The sequence below is a fragment of the Trifolium pratense genome, linkage group LG2, assembly GCF_020283565.1.
Source record: "Trifolium pratense cultivar HEN17-A07 linkage group LG2, ARS_RC_1.1, whole genome shotgun sequence".
NCBI lineage: Eukaryota > Viridiplantae > Streptophyta > Magnoliopsida > Fabales > Fabaceae > Trifolium > Trifolium pratense.
Window position 1 is genome coordinate 15332196 of NC_060060.1, and position 24566 is coordinate 15356761.

The following is a 24566-nucleotide window of genomic DNA, read 5'->3' on the forward strand; positions in this document are numbered from 1 at the left end:
CAACATGAATTTGCCGTAATAGTTTGAGAACAATTGATGATTTTGCAGTCAAATTTGGAAAATCTTAAGAGTGATATGAGGGATTTTTTTGAAAATACAATTAATTCCACTTCTCATTTATAGTATTACATCCATTAAGTATAAGATAGATATTGCATTAAAGATAAATTTTGGCAGTAAATTGACTAGAATAGGAAGGAAAATTTATTATCAAACAATTCTGGACCAACATTCAACTCTAGTGGAACTGCATCATACACTTCTCTTTCCTAAATGACCGTGAAGGTCTCTTTCACCTCACAATGCGAACACCTGAAATCGAGAAGAAATCGATTATCATTGTAGATTGTATTTTAGGATTTTTCAAATGCATAACAAGAACACAGAAAATTAAAATAACTACATAACTAATAATCGATCAGATTAGAGCATATGCTAATGACCAATGTAATGAAGCATCTAAAAATCCCAAGTAATCTAACCAGAAATAAAGGCCTTTTTGATCATGCTTAATTCTCTGGTGACATCCACTATATTCATTCTTTCTTTCGGTGATTCCACTGAACAAGCAAGACCAATCTGAAAAAGTGAAACTAAATACTTTTCTACAATTGGAGTGAAATTCCCAATGTTTCCATCTTCCATTGTTGCTTCATCATTTCTTGGTAGAAGATGTGGGTCCAAAATGTGTATAAGATTATTAGGAAATGACTTTTCAACAAACATGTGTAGATTTTGACCATCTTCAAACATTTCATCTGTCGGTCTTCTTCCGGTAAGCATTTCCAACATAAGCACCCCAAAGCTATACATGTCACCATATGTGGTTATTTCAGAACCCATTCCATACTCTACAAGATACGGAAAAAACAATTAATATTCTTTAACTAGTAAAACATCAAATATAAACCAAAAGGTGCATACAAAATACCTGGAGGAGCATAGCCAATAGTCCCTTTAATTCCAATTGTACTAGTTTCCTGGTGAGAGGTGTTGTCAATAACTGAGACAAGTCTTGCTATGCCAAAATCACTCACATGAGCAATCATGTCATTGTCAAGAAGGACATTGCTTGGCTTTAGATCACAATGAATAACCAATTTCTCACACTCATGATGAAGGTAATGTAAAACAGAAGCAATGTCGACAATGATATTAAATCTTTGATCTAGGTCCAACATTCTTTGATTCCCTGCATTCACTATTCCTGGATGTAGCCATTGTTCTAAGCATCCATTGCTCATGTATTCAAACACTAATGCCTTAAATTCTTGACCTTTGTAATCCGTACTTGAACAACATGTCAAAATTTTAACCAAATTTCGATGTCTCATATTTTTAAGTGCCTGGCATTCTGCAATGAAACTCTTATGAGCTCCTTTCTTTTGAAGGTTCAGGACCTTTATGGCAACAACTTTCTCTTCTGATGCAAGATTTCCTTTGTACACAGAACCAAAACTTCCTAATCCAACCAAGTTGCTAGCAGAAAACCCATTTGTACCATTGTGAAGGTCTTGGTATGAAACCTTGGCTAGCGGGTCAGTTGTTGGTGAATCGGAATATTGTTTCTGGTTTCTTTTCCTCATGGAATTGATAGTTAGGATAATTATCATCATGAGAAGAATAGATATCACACTAACAATCACTACTATCAACTTGATTTTATAGTGTTTCAGACCTTTAACAGGGCATGGCTGTAGACGAAGCACTGAAATACCTCCACAAAGCTTATTGTTTCCAGTCACAGTTAACCTGCTTACATTTCCAAATACACCTTCTATTGGTACCTCACCTTCCAACATGTTGAAAGAAATATTCAAGTGTTCTAACACTGATATATTCTGTAGAACATTAGGAATTGGGCCAGACAAGAGATTTCTTGACAAGTCTAAATATCGAAGACCTTTTAGTGAAGCCAGAGAAGATGGTATGGTTCCATTGAAGGAGTTTCCTTGCAAATAGAGGTATTCTAAGACTGTGCATTCACCAATGGTTCCAGGAATGTTACCAGATAGATGATTCTCTGAGACATCTAGCTTGTTGACACTTTTTAGCTTACCTACTTCTCTTGGTAAGCCACCACTCAATGAGTTTTTTGACAAGTTCAGTAAGTTTGTTAAAGAGGAAAGACTAAAGACTTCAATGGGTATGGTTCCTCGAAGATTGTTTTGTGAAAGGTCTAGGTATTGTAGCTTTTGGCAATTTCCTATGCTTGAAGGAATATTTCCTTCTAACATATTATCTCCTATAGTCAAATGATACAATTGACTGAGGTTGCCTATGATGGATGGTATCTCTCCTGAAAACTTATTTCCATCCAATGATAATTTTTGCATTCTCTCAAACTTCCCAAAAGTAGTAGGAATAACTCCTTCAAAGTGACAATTGTCCAGGCTCAAGAGAATTAAGCCAATTAGATTTCCTAACTCTGGAGGAATTTTTCCTGATATCTGATTACCCCCAACATATAGTTGTCTCAGTTGAGTGGATAAATTTCCTACAAAAGTTGGTAAATTACCTCCAAAATTATTATAGGGTATAGAAATCGCTTGTAGTTTACTACAGTTTGTCAAGGATTTTAAAAACTCTAAATCCTTAGTTGAATTGTCACCTAAATTGTTTAATTCTAGATTTAGCACTTGAAGATCAGGTAACTTTCCTAGACTTGGAACTTGTCCGACCAAATGGTTTTGTGCTAATTCTAGTTTTCGTAGGGCAGAAGCATTTGCAATTGAAATAGGGATTGTACCTGAGAATTGATTTCTTCCTATTAAAAAATATTGTAGATTTGAGAACGTGTTGAACATATTGGGTGGAAGAGATCCATTAAATTCATTGAATCCAGCTCCTATATAAATAAGAGATGATATATTAGAAAGACACGGTGGAAATGTTCCATATAGTCTGTTCTCAAGTATTTCCATAAGTATCAAGTTTTTGAGGCTGCACATTTCTTGTGGAATATTTCCCTCTAAGTCATTTATACCCATTATAAGAGTTGTTAGAGATGAAAGATTTCCGATGAATGATGGAATTCTTCCTGTTAAATTGTTTTCTGAAATCCACAACGTCTTAAGCTTATGAAGAGAGCTGATTCCAATTGGTAATTTACCAATCAAATGATTTCCATACAAGTATAAGCCTTTAAGATTGGACCAACTTGTCAAGTTTGTAGGAATCTCTCCTGTCATGTAGTTATTGTTGAGAGAGAGTGCCTGCAATCGGAACAACCGACTAAGTTCGTTTGGGATTTTTCCAAAGAAACTATTGTTTGCAAGGTTGAGATTTCCCAAAAAAGAGAGATTGCCAACATGAGGAGGTATGAATCCATGTAACTTATATCCTTCTAAGTTTAACTGTGTAACTCTTTGATTTATGGGACTACATGTAATTCCATGCCAATTACAGTAGTGAGTTGAAATATTCCAAGAGGCCAAGATTCCATATGGGTCATTTGATATTGATTCTTTGAATTTCAGCAATGCCAAGTTATCTGTCTCATTTCCTAAGGGAGAGGTAGTTGTGTTTTGGATGAAGTTGAAACTGAAAGCAAAGAGAAGAGATAAACAAAGTGAAAATGTTGGAAACATGATATGAAAAGGTTTTGAGGAACAAGGGATTATTTTAGATGGTGAAATTAATTTGAATATGCTGTGTAGTTATTACTTATTATATACTGTTTTGTCAGTTGAGTGGGGAAAAAAAAGATTCTTCCTATTATGTGTTTGCTTGAGTGGAAAGAAAGTGGGAGGAAAGAAAATTAGGAAAATCAATGAACTTGGACTAAAGTTAGTCCAAGTTCATTCATTAGTCCTCCATAATTTTCTTTCCTCTCCCTTTCTTTCCACTCAACCAAACACATTAGTTAAAAAAAATTCTTCCTCCTTTAGTAAAAAAAAAAATTCTTTCTCCTATCATTTTAAACGAATGAGTTAGGTAGTTTTTTTATTTTATTTATTTATTTATTTATTTTTGGGGGTTTTTAGTTTTTTTGAAGCATGGTGTGTTTTTTTTTTTTTTTAATGTGAAGCATGGGTGTGTTTTTAGTTGACGATGTATTTTATTTTTTAATGTTTATTTATACAGGAAATTTTTAATGTGGACCACTGATCATTGATTAGTTTTTAAAAAAATTTAAAATTTCAACGATGATATATATGGTTGTTTGAAAGTATAAGGGGATGTATTAGATTGAGATTTCGAAAAACTATTTAGACAAAAGAGTTTTGAAGATTTTCAAAAAATTTATTGTTTTGACAAAAATGTTTTGAAGATTTTAAAATAATTTATTGACTTTGTGGGATTTTTAAAGATTTTTTTAAAACATTTTTTAAATCGAGATTCATTCTAAGTGATTTCTAATACAAATTTTTAAGATTTCACGGTATTTTATGGATTTTTAAGATTTCAAAAGATTAACGAATTTCAAACAAAAATATAAAAAAGTTACAAAAGTGAATTTATTTTAATATTTTTTTTTTTTGGTTACAATAAAGAAAACAAAACAAAAAGACTAAACAGAAGCGAAAGCTACTCCCGGATGAAGCCTATCCCCTGCGCATCAGCGAGCAAGAGCATAGAGAGGTCACTTGGGGGTGTAGAGATTTTCACTAAAGGTGAGTCAGATAACGCACCCATCTTTGCTAAGGCATCCGCACACGCATTACCTTCCCGTAGTGTATGGTTAATCGCAACCTCCCAATCTCTAGCGAGGAGTTGACGAATACAGAAGACTTCATTAGCAAACCTGTGGTGAGCAGACACACCATCCCGAATAAGGTTAACTGACTGAAGCGAGTCTGAGTAACATGTAACCCGACGGAACCCACTATCCCAACATATGTGTAAACCATGTAACACAGCCATGAGTTCTACGAATAAGATACTTCGAACATTAGCAGCTCCGTAGAAACCCGATATAAAAACGCCGTTATGATCCCGAATCAGACCACCGTAACCAGCTGAACTTGTAGCGCCGATAAGGCTTCCATCAGCATTGAGACACACGGTACCTTCCATAGGTGGGGACCAAGATACTAAACGTGGGTTAACGGGCGTAGCTGCTACCGACTGCGGAGGCATAAAAGCAGCTTCACAGGATTTCAGCAAGGAATAAATCTTTCCCATACTAGTGTGCGTGTTTTCTCTATGACTATTGAAGGCAATCTCATTCCTTCCACACCAAATCACCCAGAGAGCAATGAAGAAGAGAGATCCATGAATCTTACCCATATTTTTATACCATGTGAACGTGTCAGCCCCTTGGGAAGAGTTGCGATTAAAAACCAAACCAGTCAGATTCCACACTCGTGCTGCATCCGGACACGAGAATAGGCAGTGATCGATGTTCTCTGAGGCTCCTGCACAGCGAGGACAAACATCAGTGTTGCAGACCCGACGGTGTGCAGAACTGCGCGCACAGGAATGGATTCATGAATGAGTTGCCAGACAAAAAATTGAATATTTGCTGGGAGATTAAGCTGCCAAATCCACTTCCAGTTGACATGATCATTGAGCGGTGCTGGGTTCAAAAGCCAATTATAAGCATCCTTGACGGAATACATACCTGAACTCGAGTTACTCCAAGTCCAAACATCAGGCAAATTCTGCACTATTCTAGGTTGGGTTGCTGTGATAGCATTGACGACATTGTCTGGAAGATTAGTATACAAAAAATTAAAATTCCACTTACCATCAAACCAAACATCCTTAATCCTTGCGGAAGTATCCTGAATTGCTACATAGGGTACAACCGTGCATTTTCTTAATATAGTTCACCGCAGTTTTGTACATTTTCTTTGAATTTCTTCTTTGTTTCTACTTTTTTTGTTTATATTTTTCTTTCTGATTGTTGCCTTGGAATAAAAAAGTGAGGTTAAATAACAATATATATATATATATATATATATATATATATATATATATATATATATATATATATATATATATATATATATATATATATATATATATATACGTGGTTTGCTAATTTTGACCCACCTAAAAACATGAAGGTCTAAATTAGTAAGATGCACATTTTCACTTTGGGCAAAAAATCTTTGACGTTTAGTTATTTTACACTAGAAAATTGAGGGTTAATTAGGTAAATTTTATTAAATGTTGTGCACCCATTTGCTAATTTAGACCCACTTAATTATAAATATATGCAATTTACATAAACAACCTAAAAAAACAAAAAATGACAACTTAAGAAAACATGTTACTCAACTTTGATATTTTTCTCTCTTTAATCAAACAAAGTACTGTGAAAATAAAAATCACTGCGCTTTATATTAATCAAAAAATTAATGCCTTTCGTATAAAATCTTACATTGAATTTTTTTGGTTTTTTTTTTTTTTGTTTTTATATAATTTAAAGTTGATGTAATAATATCATTAATAATATTCAGGTGTTATTATAAAAAAAAATATTCAGGTGCTATTATCATTAAAAATATTTTTTTGAAAACCAAAATGTTGGTAGGATAAAAAAAAAACTAAAAAAGAAGACAATCATTTTTTTTTACGCAAGAAAAGAAAACAATCATTTGTTTAGTTTACATGAATAAATAATACTGTACGAGTTGGGAAATTCGGAAACATGATCAGTTATCACGCAACAACTAATTTTATTAGGCCACAGGGTAACGGTAGCCTTCTAGTTAAAATTGATTTGAATAGAGATAAAGGGATATTCTTGTTCAAAGTGAAAATGTGCATCTTGCTAATTTTGACCTTTATATTTTTAGGTGGGGCTAAATTAGCAAATCATATATATATATATATATATATATATATATATATATATATATATTATGAAAACATGATTTTCTTTATCCCAAATTACATCGATGGATATGATTGGAGTGATAATTGTAGTAATGTTTTATGCACAGTGAATAAAGGAAGAGTCGAAAATCTAGGAGAAAACCACATGTCCAGTTATCTTAAGGTTTGACTAATTATTTTTATTCCCTAAATTGAATCTCTGATCGAGATTCAAATTGAACCCTAAATTTTGATTTCGTGTCTGCGGTCATGTTTGGTGAACTTTTTTGCCTTTTCAAGCTTGATTTTGAAACTTTTTTTGGTGGTGGTACAAAAACATAACGAAAAAAGAAAAGAAAAGAAAAGAAAATATAATTCATTTTATAGTTTTAAGGTTTGGTCTAGTGGTGAGGGATTTTGGTAGTATGTTATAGGTCTTGGGTTCGATCCCCAGCTCATTGTAAACAAAACAAAAAAAGAGAGGAAGAGAGAAGTCTCATGAAATCTCATGAATTTTGGTGAGTAGGCATGGCAATGGGTTGAGGACGGATTTTGCTGTCTCAAACCCAATATAATAAAGTTTGGGTTTCCCCAAATTCATCCCAATTCCAAGCGGGGTTAAAATGTTTAATTAGTTAAACATACCAAAAATAGAAATAAAAGATAAAGTTAATGTTGATAATATAATTTTTTACACTTTCAATATATTAAATTTACAATTTTCAAAACATAATTTCCTTATTTGAATGCTTAACTAGTGTCCGGGGGCACCGTTTAACATTTTTCAATATAATTTTAATATAAGCAGGGCGGGTTCGGGGACGGGTCCGGGGTGGGTATCAATGTCCCCATTAGCCGCTCCAACCCCGTCTTTTGAAATTGGGAAAAACCCAAACATGAACACAAACTCAATCTACTCGGGTTTTCCCCATCAAAGCGGATAGGATTTAGGCGGGTACCCGCGAGTATCAATTTTATTGCCATGCCTATTAGTGAGATTTGTTGAATGAGCGTGTTCTTTGTGTTTTCAAATAAAAGTCTCACAAAATTCATTCCATGAAAGAGTCCATTAAAATCGATAGATTTTTTAATATTAAGAGACATTTTAGAAATCTTGAGAAATTTTAATTGAATACCAGCAGATTTTGATGCCTTGAAAAAAATCGTAATGGTCGTGATTTTTTTTATTGAGGAGAAAATAAAAATACAACAAGACAAACTTACGAGGACGCAGCCTCAAACATCTGTTGCATTTGCAAGCAGCACATGCGCTATTTGCGGAGGCGAAGAAGTCCATAACTTAAGATTAACGTCTGATTGAGCACCATATTTAGCCAACCAATCAACACATTCATTCCCTTCTAAAAGAGTATGAGAGAACGATAAAGACCAATTACGCGTTCGGAAGATACGATTCTGACAAAGAACAATTGCGTGAGTGTGAAAATTATTGTTATCTTCAAAGATGAGATCAATAGCTGATTTAGAATCAGATTCCAAGGTAATTGTACTGTAGCATAAGCCCCAAAGGCAATTGAAGCCCTTTGAGAATAGCATAAAGCTCTACCAAAAGGTTAGAAGCACGACTACAAGAACTAGAGAAACTATGCATCCATTCGCCAATATCATTGCGAATAAGACCACCAAAACCAGCACGACCCGGATTTCCGAAAAAGCTACCATCCATGTTCAACTTCAAACACGGAGCCGTTGGTCTAATTGTCATGATTGAATACCTCAAGATTTTTTTAGATTTTATAAAAGTCTTGATTAAATACCACAAGATTGTTTTACCATAAAAAAGTCTTCTAAAATCATTTGAAATTTTAATCCAATACTGACCACTCCTTTTTATGACTAAAATAATGACTTAATTGATAGCGGTTTGAGAAAAACAACGGAAAATAAAAATGTAACCTGAATTGAACTGACTTCAATTATGTCATTGTTTTAACAGTAAAGACTAGGAGAATTGTGAATTTTATTTTGAACAATATTGTAAACCGTCGTTAAAATATATGATAATTTTAAACACTAGTCCATGATGGAGCACCTATGAAAAAGTTCCACCGTAGCACTAGCCTATTTATAAGATATGTACCTTTTATACACTTTATGCTCGGATTAACTTTCATTTTAATTTACCGTAAAAAAAATAAACTTTCATTTTAATTCAATCTATGCCGTTTTTTTAAAAATAAATTATATACCAAATAAACAAAGTAAAAGGTCTAAAAAATTAGATTTTATTTTTTTTTCCTACAAAAACAAATGAAAATTTAGCAACCAAGTTGAATCCAACGAATGAAAGCAAGTTGTTCGTGAATTTTAAACAAGTTGAACTCGAGCTAAAAATATGTTCATAACGAATTCGTTCGAGCCGTATTTTGAGTTGAACCAATTATTATTGAATCGAGCTTAGACGAGTTTGATTTAACTCGACTCATTTTCAATTCTAGGAGATGGACACAATAAATCCTAGCCATTATATATAATCTAATAGTGGAAATAAAAAAACACAACTATTATAAGAAAACACCGTAACAAAATACTCTAAAATAAGGAAAGTTTGCAAAAATAAAATAAAGAAGTTCATGAAAAAATACAACCATTCATACCAGAAACAGTGAATATTGCTATGATTGAATATGAAATTCAAAAAATTTGTGAAAAAAAGTGTGTGGGTCGTTCCCAACAAAGTAATAACAATTTAAAATTTTAATACATGACAAAATCACCAACCAATGTTTCTGATTGGATTTTCAAAATAAATTCTCTCGGTCAATATATATAAAAGAAATAGAGATGGATGAAAGAAGTCATAACAAATTGGGAAGAATGATTAAATGAATTGGTGAGATGCAATTTTTGGTAATGATTTTGGGAAAAATGTCAGCAAATCGTAATTGTTATAATTGGTGAGATGCAATTTTTGGTGATGATTTTGGGAAGAATGATTAAATAAAAGATTTAATTGATATGTACCGACGGTGTAAAATAATTTTACACTTTCAAGCAATACCAATCATGTTTTCCGCCACATCACCCCACTTCACCCCACTTTCTTGATATAACAATAACATGGCAAAATAATGGTTGTTTATTGGACGATTGTGTAAAACTATTTAACACTGTCGGTGCATATCAATTAAACTCTTAAATAAAATGTCAAATTTGCTAATCATAATTTAAACTTCGAAAAAATAAAGGTAATGCAAACTTTAGAAAATAAATTGAATGACATAAACTCATGGCAAAATTTTTTTTTTAGAGTTTATCTCGATGTGTTTTTTCTTAATAGCTGTGTTTTGTCTTTTCACCGTATGATCAAATTCAAAGGATATAATTTATTGGTGAGAAAGATTGAAATAAGAGTTGATTGAGATGATTCAAATCCTAATTGGAGTGACACGAAGAAGGAATGAAAAGTACGCAAAAAGCTAAGAAAATTGGAGTTTATTGAGAAATAAAATACTCTTATATTATTAATGTAAAATATTTATTTTTGCAAATAACATGATATAATGATGTGGATATTATGAAAATCTTAATGTATTAATTAGTTGACATTAATTGAAAAAAGTAAAATAAAATTCAAATATCTGATTTTAAACTTTTTTAAAATTTATTTAAAGACCTATTTAAAATTCTCAAATAGTTCATCAACTTTATATTAGTTAAACCTTGTACTTATATAAAGTATCATTTCATTTGTTCTTGTCGTTGTTAAAGAAACATACTGAATTTGTACATATGTCGAAAGAAGGAAAAAAAAAACACATAAATCACACACATAATAAGTCAAAAGAAAAAAACAAACACAATGTACCAAAAAAAGAAAAAAACAAACACAACATGCCAATAACAAAGCAAACATGTGATAATTTAGAAAAATAACTTTTGTACTTATATGTCTATATATAGGGGCCGTCTTTACCATTTGCATCCAGTTTAATGAAGTTGGACTTTCAATTTTGGGGTTCAAATAAATTATTATATGATAGATTTCTATTAAGAAAAAAAAAGTGTTTGTTGGAGTTTGAACTAGACATATCACATTTATCCACTTTAAGAGTGAAATTTATAGTCACTATGCTACTTAACAAAAAATAAAACTCTAAAAATAATAATTTAAAGAGTTAAATATATTTTTGATCCTTATATTTTGTTCAATTTATAGCCACTATGCAGTTTTCAAAGTTTTAGGTTTGTCTCTATTGTACCGATGTCGTGTCAATTTTTATATTAGCTCTTGTGATTGATGTCAAACTGTTTGACTTGAAAGAGTCATTAATACTAGCCGCTTGTTGCAGGGAGTTGTTAATGACACCTATTCTGTGTTAACAGTTGATTTATTCGTTATACTTTTCATCTGAGATTGCTCTAGATTAGTTAGGAGGTGTTTGTTTCATATATATTATTGGGATTCTACCGTTGGTATTAAAAATACGTATGTTTGTTATAAGAGAATATAAAATTACTCCTAGGAAAATACTATTATGCCAAGGAGGCCGGCTTTGCATTCTCCTCTAATAGTGGTGGGCAACATTTTTTCGAGGCAGTCGGAATTAAATGTTGCTTATTATCACTATCTCTCTTGTATAATCATCACTTATCGTTGTAAAAACTAAAAAAAAAAAAGAATTAAAATTAAAATTCTTGGGAACTTGACTATCCAAACAATTTTTAAAAAATATTTATTTCCTAGATAGTTATGTCTGGGAAAGTTATTCCCAACATTATGCAGTTCGGTTTTTGGTTTTCTTTATGTTGTTCCGAATTTTTGTACGCTATTGGATTTTTGGTTTTTTTTTTTAACCGTTCTAGTTGGTGTTAATTTTTATTTTTCTCTGCTTATACACAATATTAAATTCCACAAACATTTGCTTGGACACAAGTATTTACGCAAAAGCTTTAGGCACCCACACACAATTCAAAATAATTAAAAATACAGCAGTGTTGTCCCCATGAATTTACCTCAGTTGGTAGGGATATCACATTATATATGCAGGAGCCCGAGTTCGAACCCGGGACACTCCACTTATTCACTTTTAAGGTGAATTTTTTAGCCAATAGACTACTTGACAAAAAAAAAATACAGCAGTTTGCTTTAGACAATGATATGATCTTACGCTTTAGACAATGATATGATCTTACTTAGTTGGTTAATGAGTTGTTATTAAATTTAAAACAAAAAAATTAAAATTAAAATAATAAGGTTAAAATTAGAGAACCTTTGTTACCAAGAGCAAGTCTTGCTTAGGTACAAACCTAAATAAAATGTATTTAGGCGCATACACATAAAATCAAAAGCTTAAAAGAAAATTAATATAATCACATCAATCAACATCATTTTAAATCAAAATTTAACAAAAAGTTAAAAGAAATTAACTCAAAATTTAACGAAAAAGACACTTATGTAATAAATGATTAAGGGATCAACTTGAAACTTTTTATGAGTCAAAAAAGAAAAACTTGAAACTTTTTAAATGTAAGATACCAAATTAAAACATAAAATAAACATAGAATCGGGCAAAGTAAAATTGGTCATTGGTTGGCATGCAATAAATACATAAAACAATAAAAAAAATGTATAACCACTGCAGTTAGTGTTGGTCGCTCGGTTTGGACGACGAAATGTGTCGTGGGTTGAAGCATTTTCATTTATATATTTACCAACCAAATTTACTTTGGCACTGATTTATATTATATAATTTTTTTACTGCAAATATATTATTAATAATAATTGGTCTCTGCATAAGATGAACATAAGTCGGGAAAAACGAAACTACAAAACAAATGCGTCATATATATATGCGGATACCAATGAAAAGCGAAAAACAGACACCACCTAGGAGAAATTTACTTTTAATCTCATTCTTAGAAGAACGCTCCTTAGCCTTCAGACCACCAAAGATGACCATCAACCCGACCCAAAAAGATGCCCCTAGACTTTAACTCCCGATCTCGAATAAAAAATCACCGGCCCATCGAAATCCAAAAATTGATGGGACAATGGTAAAATGAAAACCTAAGCAAATAAGTCCCTAACTCGCAGTCCACCTTCAAACAGTCAACCACGATGCGGAAGAGGTCAACCAGTTACAAAGAAACCTGCAAATCTCAACAGATTTGGGAACCATCAGAGATTAAAAAAAAAATCTTGCAAATATCAACAGACTTGTAAGCGGTCAGAGAGTCCCGTATCGAGAAAACCAGCCACACACAACATCAACCACATACCGGCGGCACCATATCCAACACCTCCACATCAGCACCTCACCCCCCCCCCCCCCCCCCCCCCACATCACCTCCGACTCAGATCCGTCGCCGCCGCCACCACCACCACCCACATCTCAGATCCAACACAACCACTCATCTCACCACCAACAAACACCTAAGTTGCCACCAGCACCATCAAAACGGTGCCGGCCCCCAAACCACCACCGTCAAACCACCGGAAAAACCAGATCCGACGAACAAAACACCGTGAGAAAAGACCATTCTAGAAACCTAGAGAGATAAATTAAGTTATTTAGAAACTTAAATCAATTTTTACTTAAAAAACAATAGTACGATCATATCCTTGTCTAAACTAAGCAAATCAATAATACGAAAAAAGCTTCCGTCGTGCTTATGGCTTATAGTGCCATATAACACTGCTCTATATAAAAACAGAGTTCAGGTTCCCTCCATTTATTATTTCTTCATTTATTCTCCATTTAGAGAGAGATAGACACAAGAAAAAATTTGTGGGTCCACAAATTAGTGGGTCCCACTTTTAATGGGTCCCACTAATTCTTAATGTGTCTATCTCTCTCCAAATAGAGAATAAATGGAGGGATAATAAATGGAGAGAACCCAAACTCATAAAAACAATGCATAACCGCTTGCAGCATGTGTGGTCGTGTGCTTGAGACGACAAATGTGTCGTGCATTCAAGCATTTCCCTTTCTCTTTATTCTAATTTCTAATTGTTTTCTTGTGAGCGTGTCTAAAAGCTATTATTTGGGTTTGTGCCATAAAAGACTTTCTTATTAAATTTCTTCTAAAAGAAATTTGATTTTTGGCAGCACCTTTTTTTATTGCAAGTCGTTACGTTTTTTCCAACGACTTGTAACAAAAAAAGGCGCTGTCAAAAATAAAATTTCTTTTGTTTTAATTGAAGATTAAACTCAAAATCTTTAACATACTATTCAAATCTCTCACCATTAGACCAAACTTAGTGCTTTAAATCCATTATATTTTATTAAAAAATTTGATTTTTGGCGGCGCCTTTTTTATTGCAAGTCGTTACGTTTTTGCCAACGACTAGTAACAAAAAAAAGACGCTGCCAAAAATCAAATTTCTTTTGTTTTAATTGAAGATTAAACTCAAAAACTCTAAGATACTATTCAAATCCCTCACCATTAAACCAAACTTAGTGGCTTTAAATCCATTATATTTTATTAATAGTGAATTAATCCCGTAATTGGAATCCTTTACCGGTTATTTCAGTAGCCTCATTGATATGATTCATGAACTCCATTTGATTTTATATCCTTTCTTTTAGTTTCTTTTCTTTAGTTAATATGGTGACAGCATGAACTTGTAGTAATAGTTTGAGAACAATCGATGATTTTGCAGTAAAATTTGGAAAATCTTAAGATTCATGTGAGTTTTTTTTTTAAAAAAATACAGTTAATTCCACTTCTCATTGGAGGGAAAATTTATCAAACAATTCTGGACCAACATTCAACTCTAGTGGCACTGCATCATACACTTCTCTTTCCTAAATGACCGTGAAGGTCTCTTTCACCTCACAATGCGAACACCTGAAATCAAGAAGAAACCCGTTATCACTGTAGATTGTAGTTTAGGATTTTTCAAATGCATAACAAGATTGCAGAAAATTATATTAATTACATAACTAATCAGGGCATATGCTAATGACAAATGTAATGAAGCATCTAAAAATCTCAAGTAATCTAACCGGAAACAAAGGCCTTTTTGATCATGCTTAATTCTCTAGTGACATCCACTATATTCATTCTTTCTTTCGGTGATTCCACTGAACAAGCAAGACCAATCCGAAAAAGTGAAACTAAACACTTTTCTACAATTGGAGTGAAATTCTCAATGTTTCCATCTTTCCTTGTTACTTCTTCATTTCTTGGTAGAAGATGCCGGTCAACAATCTGTAGAAGATTATCAGGAAATGCTGTTTCAACAAACACGTGTAGATTTTGACCATCTTCGAACATTTCATCCGTTGGTCTTCTTCCGGTAAGCATTTCCAGCATAAGCACCCCGAAGCTATACATGTCACCATATGTAGATATTTTAGAACCCATTTCATACTCTACAAGATAAAGGAAAAACAATTAATATTCTGTAACTTGTTAAATATCAGACATAAACTAAAAGATAGGAGAATTCAAGGAAACATTGAGTGATCTAAGAGTCTAAAAAATACCTGGAGGAGCATAGCCAATAGTCCCTTTATCTCCAATTGTACTAATTTCCTGGTGAGAGGTGTCGTCAATAACTGAGAAAAGTCTTGCTATGCCAAAATCACTCACACGAGCAACCATATCATCGTCAAGAAGGACATTGCTTGGCTTTAGATCACAATGAGTGACCAATTGCTCACATTCACGATGAAGGTAATGAACTACAGAAGCAATGTCGATAGTGATATTCAATCTTTAATCTAGTTCTAACGTTCTCTGATTCCTGGCATTCACTATCCCTGGATGTAGCCATTGTTCTAAGCTTCCATTGCTCATGTATTCAAACACTAATGCCTTAAATTCTTGACCTCTGTAATCTGTACTTGAACAACATGTCAAAATTTTCACCAAATTTCGATGTCTCATATTTTTAAGTACATGTTTTGAACCGAATATTATTATCGAATCGAGCTTAGGCGACTTCTACCTGATTCGACTCATTTTCAATTTTAAGAGATGCGGATAATTTGAGTGATGGAACTAAGAAAGAAAAATATTCAGAAAGCTAAGAAAATTGGAGTTTATTGAGAAAAGTATCATATAAAATATGCTGTTAAATTTGTCTCGACGAGTATTTTAATAATATAAAATTTTCATAATTTTTTATAAAAAATAATTAAAAATATTAGTGATCAAAATTGTGTCGACATATGTGCATAAATCTAAAAAGACAAATACTCCTCTAGTCTTGAATGTAAGCAACAAAAAAAAAATCCTTTAAGAAAATGAAGTAAATGATTAGATAAAGTACTCTATCCACACACAAATATAAGCAAAATTGCATTTTTTAGATTAGATACATCTGTTATTCAATAAATGTAAAAAGTACATTTTTGCTTATATTTGTGTTGAGGGGGAGTATGTCATTTTTAATTTTACCCTTATTTCTTGTTTAAAATTAAATTACTATTTATTATGGTATTTATTATGGGTCAAACTAGAATGTTGATGATAAACTTAATATAGTTTTTGCTAGACTTCCAATTTTTTTGATTTGTTGCCTATGAGATAGGAGGGAGCATCCCTCCGTGTCAAAAGACAAATAAAATGGAATTGAGTGGGTAACATTTCCTAGGCCATAGTGCACCGCGTTATTTATTGAACTTTGAAGAGTTGAAGGAAGAGACAGATGGAGGAGCCCTTGTTGAAAACGCGAGACACCGCAAGGCATAGCAGTGCGTTTCGTGGCAAACGCGAGGCATTTAAAGTCGATTGCGAGGCGTTTTAGTAGCGCGCTAGGCGTAGAAAGCGCGCGAGGCGTAACAGTGCGTTCAAGGCGAACATGCAATGTTTGGGTAAGATCGCGGGACGTTTATGTTGAACGCGAGGCGTTTAAAGGCTAATCTGAGGCATTTTGGTGGTATCTATAAGAGGGAGGGAGTCACTTGTAATTTTTTGTCTAGAGCCTCAATCTCTGCATCACCACTCAAATTCCTTGGTGTATTATCAACTTGTACTCTATTCTTTGCTCACTAATTCCATTCCACAACCACTACATTAAGGTGTGTGTGATTTAATTTGACAAGATATTAGCATGAATGCATGTTGCATATTAGGTTCAATGTGAATGTGAGGTTAGTTTGTATTATATTGTACACTCTAAGTGCTTGACAAAATGTCCGAGTGAAATGTGTGATTGATTATTGATTAGTTTCCATGTGATTTATGTTGCCATACCATAGGTGTTAGAGTGAAATGTGTGATTTAATTTGACAATATCTTTTTTGCTCCCACAGATAGAAAACTTGAATGGAAGAGTAGACAGAAGGACTTCAGAAAGCGCATCTTTTACACATGTAGTAAGGTATGTTGATGAGTAAAATTGTTCCTTGTTTGGTTTAGGAAGAAAACCAAACCGACCATAAAATTGAATTGAACTGTTAATGGTTCGTCCTGAATCGAACTGGTATATAGGTTCGGTACACCAATTTTTTGGTTCCAAACCAGAATTACCTCTAAAGAAAACGAATTGTGCTTTTTCGAACTGAACCGTACCAAACTGATATTATTAATTGATAATTAGGACCGTTTAAAAACCAAAAACCGAATATAACGGTTAAACCGAACCACACCAAAATGAACTGAATTCTGACATAGTTCACGAACTGGTTCTATTCGTGAACTATCAACCGCAGTTTGATTTTCTTCGATGAAGCTCAGTTTGGTATTAAAGTTCTATTTGGTTTTTTCTTTTTTCTAACTGTACTAATTGATGTTATTGATTTCTTTTGGATGGCTATACCATATTAAATCCCTCGGTATATTTTATAACAATGATTCACTATCCAGTTATTCAGCACAATAGGAATGAAATTGTTATTCCCATCAATGGTATCCTTTATCAGCTATTTTAGTCTATTTTCATTCTGTTACTTTTTTTAGTTAATATGGTTGATTGATAATTTTCCTTTACAATATTCCTGTCAGTCCAATATGTAGCAGTTTTCGAAAATGAAAACACATGCTTTGCAAACACTTGGTAACCATTTGTATCCTCATTCTTCAGCATTAATGTTTGTTGTGAACCAACTTACCCAAAAGCATAAGTTTTTGCAGTAAAATTTGGAAAACCATAAGAGTGATATGTTGACAATACTATTAAGTTCACTTCCCATTCATAGTATTACATCCATCAAGTATATGATAGATATATATTATTACCTGAATGATGGATTTTTTTTTTAATGGCTAGATTAAGTATATCAAACAATTCTACTATTATTAGGAACAATTGAGGATCAACTATTATTAGGAAAACAAAGTTCCTTAACTAGTAGTAGCTTTATTTGCCACAACAGATAGAAAAATAGAATGGAAGAGCTTTCAGAAGGGTTTCAAGAGAGGCATCTTTTACATTTGCAAGGTATGTTGATGCTATGATTAACTTCTTATTTAAACTTTATAGCAGCTATTACATGAATGATTGTGGATGTAGATACACTTCTTATTTAAACTGTAATGATTCTTGCATTCAACTCTATTTCACCTTTGACTAATCACGTGTTCGAACACCTGAAATCAAGAATAAATCCATTATCTTTGTATTTTGTAGTTTAGGAATTTTCATATGGATAGCAATTTGGCAGCAAATATTAAGTTAATTACATAACTACTTAATCAGATAATAAGAACATAAGTTAATAAATATGCAATTAAGAATCTAAAAATATCAATCAATCTCACCGGCGAGAAAGGCCTTTTTGATTACGCTTAGCTCTCTGGTAACATCCACTATTTTCATTCTTTCTTTTGGTGATTCCATTGAACAAGCAAGACCAATCCCAAAAAGTGAAGCTAAAAACTTTTCTACAATTGGAGTGAAACTCACAATCTTTCCATCTTCTATTATCGCTTCTTCATTTCTTGGTAGAAGATGTGGGTCCAAAATCTGTATTAGATTATCAGGAAATGAATTTTCAACAAACATGTGTAGATTTTGACCATCTTCAAACATTTCATCTGTTGGTTTTCTTCCGGTAAGCATTTCCAACATAAGTACCCCGAAGCTATACATGTCACCATATGTGGATATTTCAGAACCCATTCCATACTCTAGAAGACAAAGCAAAAAAAATAAATAATTAATATTGTGTAACTAGTAAAATATCAAGTATAAACAAAAAGTTCAGACAGTTCAATGAAATATTGAGTGATCTAAGAGTCTACAAAATACCTGGAGGAGAATAACCAATAGTCCCTTTAATTTCAATTGTACTAGTTTCCTGGTGAGAGGTATTGTCAATGGCCGAGACAAGTCTTGCTATGCCAAAATCACTCACATGAACAACCATGTCATCGTCAAGAAGGACATTGCTTGGCTTTATATCACAATGAATGATCGTTTGCTCACATTCATGATGAAGGTAATGTAATACAGAAGCAATGTCGATGGTTATATTCAATCTTTGATCTAGGTCCAACATTCTTTGATTCTCGACATTCATTATCCCCGGATGTAGCCATTGTTCTAAGCTTCCATTTCTCATGTATTCAAACACTAATGCCTTAAATTCTTGACCTTTGTGATCTGTACTTGAACAACATGTCAAAATTTTCACCAAATTTCGATGTCTAATATTTTTAAGTACATTACATTCTGCAATGAAACTCTTATGAGCTCCTTTCTTTTGAAGGTTCAGGACCTTTATGGCAACAACTTTATCTTCTGATGCAAGATTTCCTTTGTACACAGAACCAAAACCTCCTACTCCAACCAAGTTTGTAGCAGAAAACCCATCAGTTCCATTGTGAAGGTCTTGGTATGAAACCTTGGCTAGCGGGTCAGTTGTTGGTGAATTAGAATACTGTTTCTGGTTTCTTTTCCTCATGCAATAGATAGTTAGGAAAATTGTCATCGTGAGAAGAATAGATACCACACTAACAATCACTACTATCAATTTGATTTTACGTTGTTTTGAATGTTTCAGACGTTTAACAGGGCATGGCTGTAGATGAAGCTCTGAAATGCCTCCACAAAGCTTATTGTTTCCGGTCACAGCTAACCTGCTTATATTTCCAAAGACACCATCTATCGGTACCTCGCCTTCCAACACGTTGAAAGAAATATTCAAGTGTTCTAGCACTGATATATTTTGCAGAACATTAGGAATTGGTCCAGACAACCAATTTCTTGACAAGTCTATATATTGAAGACCTTTTAGTGAAGACAAAGAAGATGGTATGGTTCCGTTGAAGGAGTTACCTTGCAAATAGAGGTATTCTAAGTCTATGCATTCACCGATGGTTCTAGGAATGTCTCCAGACAGATGATTTTCTGAGACATCTAGCATGTTTATACTTAGTAGCTTACCCACTTCTTTGGGTAAGCTACCACTCAATGAGTTTTTTGACAAGTTCAATAAGTTTGTTAAGGAAGAAAGACTAAAGAGCTCTATGGGTATGATTCCTCTAAGATTGTTTTGTGAAAGGTCTAGGTATTGTAACTTTTTGCAGTTTCCTATACTTGAAGGAATATTTCCTTCTAACATATTGTCGTTTATAGAAAGAAAATACAATTGATTGAGGTTGCCTATGATGGGTGGTATCTCTCCTGACAACTTATTTCCATTCATTGATAACTTTTGCATTTTCTCAAACTTCCCAAAAGTAGTAGGAATAACTCCTTCAAAGTGACAATAGTCCAGGGTCAAGAGAATTAAGCCAATTAGATTTCCTAATTCTGCAGGAATTTCTCCTGATATCTTATTACCCCCTAGATATAGTTGACTAAGGTGAGTGGATAAATTGCCTACAAAATTTGGCAAGTTGCCTCCAAAATTATTACTGGATATAGAAAACGCTCTTAGTTTACTGCAGTTTGTCAAGGTTTCTAAAAACTCCAAATCCCTAGTTGAATTGTCACCTAAATTGTTATATTCTAAATTTAGCCATCGAAGATCATTTGACTTTCCTAGACTTGGAACTTGTCCTACCAAATTATTTTGATCGAAGTCGAGTTTTTGTAGAGCAGAAGCATTTACAATGGAAACGGGGATTGTACCTGAGAATTGATTTCCTCCCATTATGAAATATTGAAGATTGGAGAGGGTATTAAACATATTGGGTGGAAGAGATCCGTTGAATTCATTGCCTGGTGCTGAGATTATAGTAAGAGATGACAGATTATTAAGACAAGAAGGAAATGTACCGTGTAGTCTGTTAAAACCTACTTCCATATTTGTCAATATTTTGAGGCTGCACATTTCTTGTGGAATATTTCCCGCTAAATGATTCCCACCCATTCCAAGATTAGTTAGGGATGAAAGATTTCCTATGAATGATGGAATTGTTCCTGTTAAATTGTTATCTGCTATCCATAACCACTGAAGCTTATGAAGAGAGCTGATTGCAATTGGTATTTGACCAATCAAATGATTCCCATATAAGTATAAGACTTCAAGATTAGAGCAACTTGACAAGTTTGTAGGAATCTCCCCTGTGATGGAGTTTTCGGAGAGAATGAGTTGCTGCAATCGGAACAATCGATCGAGTTCATGAGGGATTTTTCCAAAGAAACTATTTTTTGCAAGATTGAGATTTATCAAAAAAGAGAGATTGCCAATATGGGGAGATATGAATCCATGAAAGTTATATCCAACTAAGCTTAACTGTGTAACTCTTTGATTTATGGGACTACATGTAATTCCATGCCAATTACAGTAGTGAGTTGAAATGTTCCAAGAGGCCAAGATTCCATATGGGTCATTTGATATTGATTCTTTGAATTTGAGCAATGCCAAGTTATCTGTTTCATTTCCTAAGGGAGAGGTAATTGTGTTTTGGATGAAGTTGAAAGCAAAGAGAAGAGATAAACAAAATGAAAATGTTGGAAACATGATATGAAAAGGTTTTGAGGAACAAGGGATTATTTTAGACTGTGAAATTTGAATATGCTGTTTAGTTATTATATACTGTGAAATTTGAATATACTGTTTTGAGAAACAAGGAATTATTAAATTTGAATATGCTGTTTAGATAAACAAATTTGAAATTTGAATCCTTCTTTCATTGTTTTTCTGTTCTGCATTTTAATGAATGAGTCATGTAGCATATATTATTTAAGTTGCTTGTCTGTTTTTTCTTCTACTAAATTGCTGTCAAGGATTTGGTCCTCAGTAGTTTTTTATTTTTGTTTTGGAGTGTTATTAGTTGACTAATGCATTTTAGTTTTTTTTTGTTATGCTCGGATCTATGTCTTTTTTAAAAAATAACTTATATAACAAGATCTATGTAGCTATTAGGTTTAATCTAGTGGTGAGTGATTTTCAGATAGTTTGCGAGGTCGAATGTTTGATCATCAACTTCATTGTAAAAAAAAAATGATTTTTTTTATTACAAAAACATAAAACAAATAAAATTGAGCATACAAGTTGAATCTAACAAGCGAACCGAGTTGTTTGTGAACTTTAAACAAGTTAAACTCAAGCTGAAAAAATGTTTGTAACAAATTTCAGCTGTGTTTTGAGCTGAATCAATTATTATCAAATCGAGCTTAGGCGAGTTCAACTTAATTCGACTTATTTTCAAATTTAGGAGATGGTTGGGGATAATTTGAGTGACTGAACGAAGAAAGAAAAGTACTCGGAAAGCTAAGAAAATTGGAGTTTATTGAGAAATAAAATATTATATTATTAAAATAAAATATTTCTTTTTGCAAGTAAAATAATAATGATGTGGATATTATGTGAATCTTAATGTATAAATTAACTAGTTGACGATAATTGAAGAAAAAATAATAAAATAAAATTCAAATATGATTTTTTTTTTTTAGGAAGCTAAAATGATATATATTAACATAACAGTCCCTCGACACAAGGAGTATCGAAGTAGACTACAAAAATTTACATAATGTCACAAAAAAAACCATAAAATTCAAATATCTGATTATAAACTTTTTCTTATTCATTTTGTCCCCAAAAAAAAAAAAACCTTTTCTTATTTAAAGACCTATTTAAAATTCAAATAGGTCATCAACTTAAGATTAGTTAAACCTTGTATTTTCATTTGTTCTTCTCGTTGTGAAAGAAACATACTGAATTTGTACATATGTCGAAAGAAGAAAAAAAACACATAAATGACAATATAAGTCATGAGAAAATAAAAAACACAACATGCCAATCATAGTCATTAAGTCATAAGAAAAAAACAAACACAACATGCCAAACAGAGTCATTAACCAAACAGATGATAATTTAGAAAAATAACTTTTGTATTGTAATTATATATTATAGGCTAAATTGCAGTTTTGGTCTCCATGTTTCCTAATTGTGCGATTTTAGTTCATTTAGTTTCAAACGAGCGATTTTAGTCCCCACGTTTGCCCCCTTTTGCATTTCTTGGTCCCTTTGACTATTTTGACCAAAAAATTGATGACATGAAATTTTGGTGACACATGTCTTAATTTTATTGGACAACCTACAAAAAATATTTTTTTTAAAAAAATATTATTGTTTTTTAATTTTAGATTAATATTTTAACAATATTTTTAGTCTCCATGTTTTTTGTTAAAAATATTTTTTTGTAGGTTGTCTAATAAAATTATGACATGTGTCACCAAAATTCCATGTCATCAGTGTTTTTGGTCAAAATAGTCAAAGGACCAAGAAATGCAAAAGGGGGCAAACGTGGGGGACTAAAATCGCTCGTTTGAAACTAGGGGACTAAAATCGCACAATTAAGAAACGTGGGGGACTAAAACTGCAATTTAGCCTATATTATATTACTTCCTCCTGGCCAAAACTTTAGTCATTTTAGAGTTTTGCACGTGGACTAAAAAATAATAAAGATTCTCGTTTTTATCCTTACTTTATTAAGAAAGAGAAAATTTATTTAATAAGTATTTTAATGTATGTAATAGTATAAATGGTAAAATATCATTAATTATGTTTTGGTTTTTTAAAATAACCAATATATATTCACTACAACAAATAGAGTAAATTGTGACGGTTGCATTTGCTAATTGTGCGGTTAAAAGTGCCGTTTTGCAATAAGGTAAATATAAATAGACCTTAAGCGTGCGTTTGGATAAGGTAAATATAAATTTTAGAGAATTTATAATTCTAAGCAATTCAAATGATTGTATTTGAATTATCATAATTTTTAAATGTGTGTTTGAATATATAAATAAAAATTTCATTGTGAACATTTTGGACACTTTTATAAATTTAAAAATTGAAAAATTGTAAAGTACCAATTTGAAAATTTTTAGGAACTAATTTACAATTTAGATTTTTGTCACTGCGCTTCAAATATTTTTTTAGGATGAAAGCTACCAAACTGGAGACGCAAAATTAATATGAGATGATTGTATATATAAGAGTGGAGGCTATAATTCCAAATCCACTACCAACATAGTGACCAAGTGGATTTTTTAATGGAAAACAGTATTACGAGGGTTAGTTAAACATGTTAATAAATAAATTTTGTCTTAGAATTTGGACATTTAATATTTTAAAAGTGCAAAAAATTATTTTATAAACATCAATTTTATATAACAATTAACCAAAATTATGTGAATGAAAATTACTATAGGAAGTGAATTATATGCTTTCAACAATTAACCACACAATATTAACAATTAACCACAAAATTTCCAAAAAAAATAAATTAAGCACACAATATTAACAACCTACTGTATACAGGCTTTGTCTAACATGCACCACTTGATTAAGTGGTGCATGGTGAACAAGTTAGCAATTATATTATAACGAATACGAATTTTATAAAATTTACCGTTGGATTGAAAGTTTATATCGTATAGATCATCTATAAAAAATTTGAAAAAAATTGAAAATCATTTAATATGT

At 32.4% G+C, this 24566-nt stretch overlaps 2 protein-coding genes and 1 long non-coding RNA gene across 3 annotated transcripts; 1 reads left to right on the plus strand and 2 right to left on the minus strand.

The window, feature by feature from the left end:
- Positions 1–83: 83 nt before the first annotated feature.
- LOC123907520 (probable LRR receptor-like serine/threonine-protein kinase At3g47570) lies at positions 84–4505 on the minus strand. The gene is made up of 3 exons (XM_045957822.1): positions 932–4505; positions 483–851; positions 84–312 (listed from the first exon to the last, which is right to left on the minus strand). The coding sequence occupies exons 1-3, from the start codon at positions 3588–3590 to the stop codon at positions 293–295; spliced, it is 3048 nt and encodes a 1015-aa protein (XP_045813778.1). The 5' UTR covers positions 3591–4505; the 3' UTR covers positions 84–292.
- A 12492-nt stretch (positions 4506–16997) lies between these two features.
- Positions 16998–19804, plus strand: LOC123907524. The gene is made up of 3 exons (XR_006809261.1): positions 16998–17592; positions 18042–18124; positions 19689–19804. It is a non-coding gene; the product is annotated as an uncharacterized LOC123907524 (long non-coding RNA).
- Positions 17983–21596, minus strand: LOC123907522 (probable LRR receptor-like serine/threonine-protein kinase At3g47570). The gene is made up of 3 exons (XM_045957824.1): positions 18935–21596; positions 18445–18813; positions 17983–18273 (listed from the first exon to the last, which is right to left on the minus strand). The coding sequence occupies exons 1-3, from the start codon at positions 21594–21596 to the stop codon at positions 18254–18256; spliced, it is 3051 nt and encodes a 1016-aa protein (XP_045813780.1). The 3' UTR covers positions 17983–18253.
- Between the last annotated feature and the right edge of the window lie 2970 nt (positions 21597–24566).

Bases quoted from the DNA above. Each gene is read 5' to 3' on its own strand.
- LOC123907520 (XM_045957822.1), bottom strand. From the start codon at position 3,590: ATGTTTCCAACATTTTCACTTTGTTTATCTCTTCTCTTTGCTTTCAGT. The intron at 852-931 runs GTATTTTGTATG...CGTATCTTGTAG, and splicing joins TATTGGCTATGCTCCTCCAG to AGTATGGAATGGGTTCTGAA. The intron at 313-482 runs GTTAGATTACTT...TCTCGATTTCAG, and splicing joins CAAAAAGGCCTTTATTTCTG to GTGTTCGCATTGTGAGGTGA.
- LOC123907522 (XM_045957824.1), bottom strand. From the start codon at position 21,596: ATGTTTCCAACATTTTCATTTTGTTTATCTCTTCTCTTTGCTTTCAAC. The intron at 18,814-18,934 runs GTATTTTGTAGA...TTTGTCTTCTAG, and splicing joins TATTGGTTATTCTCCTCCAG to AGTATGGAATGGGTTCTGAA. The intron at 18,274-18,444 runs GTGAGATTGATT...TCTTGATTTCAG, and splicing joins CAAAAAGGCCTTTCTCGCCG to GTGTTCGAACACGTGATTAG.